Source organism: Scyliorhinus canicula, chromosome 31 (assembly GCF_902713615.1).
Source record: "Scyliorhinus canicula chromosome 31, sScyCan1.1, whole genome shotgun sequence".
NCBI classification, from domain to species: domain Eukaryota; kingdom Metazoa; phylum Chordata; class Chondrichthyes; order Carcharhiniformes; family Scyliorhinidae; genus Scyliorhinus; species Scyliorhinus canicula.
Genome location: NC_052176.1, coordinates 11720289 through 11726390, shown reverse-complemented (window position 1 = coordinate 11726390; position 6102 = coordinate 11720289). Strand labels below are relative to the sequence as shown.

The following is a 6102-nucleotide window of genomic DNA, read 5'->3' as shown; positions in this document are numbered from 1 at the left end:
TCTGTAATTAAATTATATTTGATTATGCATCTACCACTGATTTTACACATTTCTCTGGTTAACACACTCCCCTCATTTATTATTGTCCCTGGTTTACACTCCCCACTAGTTTACACGTTCTCCTGGTTTACACGTTCCCTCTTTGAGTCCATCTTTATTTTTAAAATTTGCTGTTCGGATCAAAATGGTCAGAATCTGTGTGTCACTGTGAAAATCTCCACTCTCAGAGGGGGTGGGACTATTCTTTAACTGTCTGTCCCTGCTTGTTGAATTTGGGGTTCAGTGTTACCGGCAGTGCAGGAGGATGACATCAATCAGGAAAATCTTCACTGTTGGAGAGGAGATCAATTGTATTTCCACATTCAAGTAAAACGTGTCATCAATGAGTTTAGATTTAAAAATATGACTTGCTGCTGCCGGGTATTTAGGGAAACAGAAGAAAGGGAGCAGAAAACTCAGTTGATCAGTAAGTGAGATGAAAATCTACAATTAAGGCACCGATTTGGAAACAAATGTTGAGAAGAGGGAGAATTCTGCCCTGGGAAATGTAATTTCCAAACCTTGTGTGTGGATGTGAATATTGTGGAAGAGAGAGTGAAAGGGGCGGGCCAAACAGGAGAAACCAGCTGTGTTTGTGTGTCCGCTCTGATCAGCAGATCTCCCAATCCCTCTGGGACAAAATGGAAATATTGTTCATTCAGTCAATCCCCCTGATCCCCTCCTACTTTCCCAAGTTGGATTTCAGGGCAGTTTAGATGCTGCTTTCCAGATTTCTGCGGAAAGGTTGGGAAAATGAGAGCGATCGGGTGAGAGAGCGCGAACAGTGCATCAGTAAAACGGGTTTAAATCCGAAATAGAGCATTCAAATCGCGTGAAACCTTTTCTGCAGCAAACATTAGAGTGTGAGAGACAGGAAGGATTTATCCTGGGACACTGTGGAGCTGGAATTTGAGTGGAATTGGAGAGTTTGGGACCAGAGAAAAACACAGAGGCAGCAGCAGCAGCCTGGAGCTGAGAGCAGGTTGTCTCCGCCCCGTCCGCTCGCTGCCTTTAAGTTGCTCAGTGCCGCCACCAGAGGCTTCATTTCTCACCCACTTCACATTGACGGAGAGAATTTGTGCCGAGTCCCGGACATGAGCGATAGTGCAGCCACCGAAACGGCTCCTCCAGCCGCCGCCCCAGTCAAGGCTGTCAAGAAGCAGAAGAAGGCCGTTCTGCGGAAGAAACCAGAAGGTCCCGGGCTGGGCGAGCTGATTTGCAGGATTGTGGCGGATAGCGGCGATCGCAAGGGGGTTTCCTTACAGGCCATAAAGAAGCAGCTGCGGTGCAAAGGGGTCGATGTGGATAAAAGGGGGTCCCAGATCAAGCAAAGTGTCAAGAGGAGTGTGGACAACGGCAGCTTGGCTCAGGTCAAGGGCACGGGCGCCTCCGGCTCCTTCAAGATCGTTAAGAAGACAGCCGGGGGGAAAGTGATAAAGACCGGAGCAGGCAAGAAACCTTTAGTGAAGAAAGCAGCAGCCAAGAAATCTCCCAAGAAAGCAGCACCCAAGAAACCCGCAGCCAAGAAAGCAGCAGCCAAGAAATCTCCCAAGAAACCCGCAGCCAAGAAATCTCCCAAGAAAGCAGCACCCAAGAAACCCGCAGCCAAGAAACCTGCAGCCAAGAAATCTCCCAGGAAAGCAGCAGCCAAGAAGGCGGCAGCTCCCAAAAAGAGCGCGAAGAAAGCAGCCCCGAAGAAAAGTTCTGTGGAAAAGATCAAGGGCGGAATAAAGCAGACCAAATCGAGGGCCAATCCCAAAGCGAAATCAGCAAAGGCTAAGAAACCAGCAAAGAAGTGAAAGAACGCGAGCAAATTGTAAACCTCTGAACCCAAAGGCTCTTCTCAGCCACCCACATCTCTCCGGAAAGAGCTGATCCCCCGACCAATGAATCCCTGTCCCGGTGCTGGGAGCAGATTTCAGATAGAAATGTCAATCCAGTATTGCCGCTCACTCGCTGACATGCTCTGCACCGGGCTTCTCCCCCCACTCTGCACTAAAACACAGGGAAGTTGCTGCCTCTTCCTAACCGGGAAGGGATGTTAGTGGAATTCCCAACCAGTCTGGGAGAGGAGTTGTGTGGGGATGGAATCGGAGCTGGGGTTGGAATGAGAGCAGATAGTTGGGCTCGTTCTAGTAAGGAGTTGACTGAGGCGGGTATAATAAAGGAAAGTGCAGCAGCTCGTCTCTCATTCAGCAGCGATTTGACTGAAGAAGCATCATGTCTGGCAGAGGGAAAGGAGGCAAAGGACTGGGCAAAAGGGACCAGGAATCATTGAGAAGTTTTAGATGTCTCCAATTTGGGATTGTTTTTCTCAGATATCCGTTACTTGTCCCAGTGAAATTGCACCTGCCGGATTTTATTAATCTACTTTCGGACATGAATGTTCAACGTCAGAATTTGATCAGAAACGCGGTTTACATAACTGATCTGTAATCACCGCATCCTCCGTCCATCTCCCCCCGAACAATCAGTCAATTTTACCTTTAATATCTATCGCTTTTTGCAATGAAAGAACTGATATCGCTGATCAGAATAAAATGAGACAGAATTCCACCCCTCAATGGGAGTTTTATCCCAGTCTGTTGTAGAAAAATCAGGGAGTGAAGGTGAATTTAATCCGGGTGCTCAGGCATTGAGTCGAATCTGAGACAAAAATGGGAACAGGAATCATTGAGATGTTTTTGATATTCACAACTCGAGATTGATTTTTTTTTAGTTTTCTCAAATATCCGTTCCCTGTCCCTGTGAAATTGGCGGGCTTTTTGAAATTGATGTTGTGTCAGTTACAGGTCCACCAATCAGGGCCCTGATATCCTTGCCGCCCATCGCTCTTTTCAAACTTGTCCACGGGATCGGGCTGCATCCAATGAGGAGAAGAGGGCGGTCACTATAATGCCTTAAATAGGCAGTGAGAGAGCGGCGCCAGCATTCTCAGCCTCTGCCTTTCACCCAGTTTCACATCATGGCCAGGACCAAGCAGACAGCGCGCAAATCGACTGGAGGCAAAGCTCCTCGCAAACAGCTGGCTACCAAAGCGGCCCGCAAGAGCGCTCCAGCCACGGGCGGAGTGAAGAAGCCTCATCGCTACAGACCCGGCACTGTGGCTCTGAGGGAGATCCGCCGCTACCAGAAATCCACCGAGCTGCTGATCCGCAAACTGCCCTTCCAGCGCCTGGTGCGAGAGATCGCTCAGGACTTCAAGACAGACCTGCGCTTCCAGAGCTCCGCCGTCATGGCCCTGCAGGAGGCCAGCGAGGCTTACCTGGTGGGGCTCTTTGAGGACACCAACCTGTGCGCCATCCACGCCAAGCGAGTCACCATCATGCCCAAAGACATCCAGCTGGCCCGCCGCATCCGCGGGGAACGCGCCTAAAACCCGGCCTCACCAATAATAACAACAAAGGCTCTTTTAAGAGCCACCACGTCTGTCAGGAAAAGAGCTACAACACCCAACCCCTCAGTTGCGATCATTTCGAATATAAACATTGGCAGTGTCTCATTGCATTCGGAAGCTTTAGTGACATTCTCACGTACCAGAAGTAAGTGAATGGACAACCGGTCACCCTTTTACGGAGGGAGTGGGTGACTCTGAAAGAGGCTTTCGATTAGTAGATTCTTCCCGTCCCAGTGCTGGATAAGGGTCGCTAAATTGACAAATAAAAGCTGCGATCCCGTTAGTCTCTCAAAGTTTCAATTTACTCTTAATTGCAGGAGTTTCTGGTCTCCTTATCTCTGAAGCAGAATTGATTTTAACATGAGGCTCCGAGTAAGAAAAGAGTCTCCAATAGTAACAGAATGAATTCTGAAACCCCGCAGACCCATTGCACATAAACGGGTCAGTTTCAGAAAGCCTGCACGCTAATAACAGCCGCCCTCCGTTAAATACCAACAACACGGGAAGCTCATTCCAGCCTGAAGCCTCAGGGAAATTCTCACAAACACGGCACTAAAAGGATTGAGAACACTTCACCCTTTTTCAGATAAAGTGAGTGGCTCTGAAAGTGACCAATCAGATATCTGTTTGAAGCACCAATCAGGAGAACCCACGGTGCTGAGGGCGGAAAGTTTGGGCGCCAAGTGTTCAGATTCCAACCGAATATTTATTTCAAAGCTTAAAAAAGCGCAAAAAGATATAACAGATAAAATTGAACAAGGACCGAAAAAAATGTGACTAAATCATTTAGTTTTGAGTATAGGATTGTTGGCTTCTCTCTCTTTGACGAGTCTACAGTTTCCCTTTATTTGTCAGTTTCGGATTTGGGGATTTCTTTGCAACTGACGAACCCAAAACAAATTAAAGCAAATAATGCGGATGCTGCAAAAGTGAATTAAAGAGAAAATGCTGCAGAAAATCAGCATGTCTGTGAGTACCCGTGGAAATGTTTCGGATTTAGATCCGAAACTGTTCCCACGGATTCTTACAATTTGGATTGGAATCGAGTTTAATCTGGCTGCTGTTTAAAACGCTATCAGCCGGAGACAGAATGTCACTCTCCGGGGGCTGTCCCGCGCATGCGTGCCCACTCAGCCCGATCAGGCAGTGCGCAGGCGCGGCACACAGCGTCCGGACCGCCTCTTCCTGACGTCACCGGGCTGTCCAGGGGCAGCTTCTTTGAAGCAACACCAGGTTGAAGCGGCGCTGGAGAGCAGATCCTCCATTTTGTAGCTGGCAGCTGGGAAGAATTGGAAATGGATGGTTTTGTAATAAAGAAGAGAGGGTCAGAGACACAAACAGGCCCGGATCTCACAACTAAATCTGTGGGAGAGTCGCCCAGGGGAGTGACAGCAACACAAAGCAGAGCTGGTGTCAGCTCCACGGCCTCTGCTCAACAACCCATTCAGAAGGAGCTGAAATCAGGAACACAGCAGAATAAAGGGGATATTTGAAGGTATGTCTTTATAAATTGTGCCAATGCAAATCAGGATCCCTCCGGCTGATTTATTTGGAGATGAGACGTGGATGCTCTCTATGTGGTGGGCAGCACGGTAGCATGCTGGTTAGCATAAATGCTTCACAGCTCCAGGATCCCAGGTTCGATTCCCGGCTGGGTCACTGTCTGTGTGGAGTTTGCACGTCCTCCCCGTGTGTGCGTGGGTTTCCTCCGGGTGCTCCGGTTTCCTCCCACAGTCCAAAGATGTGCGGGTTAGGTGGATTGGCCATGCTAAATTGCCCGTAGTGTAAGGTTAATGGGGGGATTGTTGGGTTACGTGTATAGGGTGGATACGTGTGTTTGAGTAGGGTGATCATTGCTCGGCACTACATCGAGGGACGAAGCGCCTGTTCTGTGCTGTACTGTTCTATGTTCTATGTCTTACCTTGCAGACATCTTTTCAATTCTAAACGCACTGAACCTCAAATTGCAAGGAAAGGAGGAGGATTGCTTTTGGCGCTGTGAAGAAATTGATGCTTTCCAAAAGTAATTGAATGTTAGGCAACTGCGAGTAGAAAGCCAAACCTACTACACGTTCCCCACGCTGCAATGACATATGGAAGAAAACGATTAGTAAGGGAACTGTCGATAGACTGGCTGCGCTGATCAAGTTTTTATCGCTTTTTTCCAGAAGAGAAGTTTCAGATTTTGAGAGAGAATTGGTTGGTGAAAACTCCCTTTGACCCCGGACTCAATTACAAACTGATAGCTGACACCAAATGTACAAACTGAGCTTCTGCACCTCACCTGTGACAGCACATAAAAAATACGCCACAACCCCATGAGGTTTTCAGAATTCTTGCGTCGCGTCTAGGAGGAGAATCCAGTGCTGAGTAAAACGAGCATTCTGTTGCTATTACACATCACAAGGATCTACATGTTAAAGGTTTGGATTTTCATCCTCAAAAGGATGAAGACAGCACAAAGGAACCAGCTGAACTCTGCACCTGATACACACGCTGCCCTCTCCACATCTGAACCTGATTGAAGTGAGATCATAAGGACCAAGCAAGCTCACCTGCTGCATTAAAGGTAAGAGAACATAGTGGGTCGTGGAGGTCAGCTGGAGTGGGTCCCAAAGGTAGTTCATCCACTTTTCCTTCATTTACCAGGACTAACTGATCTAATG

The 6102-nt window shown here is 48.1% G+C and overlaps 2 protein-coding genes and 1 long non-coding RNA gene across 4 annotated transcripts in view; 2 read left to right on the top strand and 1 right to left on the bottom strand.

Moving 5' to 3' along the window:
- LOC119958896 (late histone H2B.L4-like) overlaps positions 1-6102 on the bottom strand; it is a 135610-nt gene that overhangs the window by 63270 nt on the left and 66238 nt on the right. The gene's annotated exons all lie outside the window — the stretch shown is intronic.
- Positions 1090-2190, top strand: LOC119958871 (histone H1-like). The gene has a single exon (XM_038787386.1). The coding sequence runs from the start codon at positions 1134-1136 to the stop codon at positions 1836-1838; it is 705 nt and encodes a 234-aa protein (XP_038643314.1). The 5' UTR covers positions 1090-1133; the 3' UTR covers positions 1839-2190.
- On the top strand, positions 4506-5734 carry LOC119958925. Its single transcript, XR_005459087.1, has 2 exons — positions 4506-4931; positions 5366-5734. It is a non-coding gene; the product is annotated as an uncharacterized LOC119958925 (long non-coding RNA).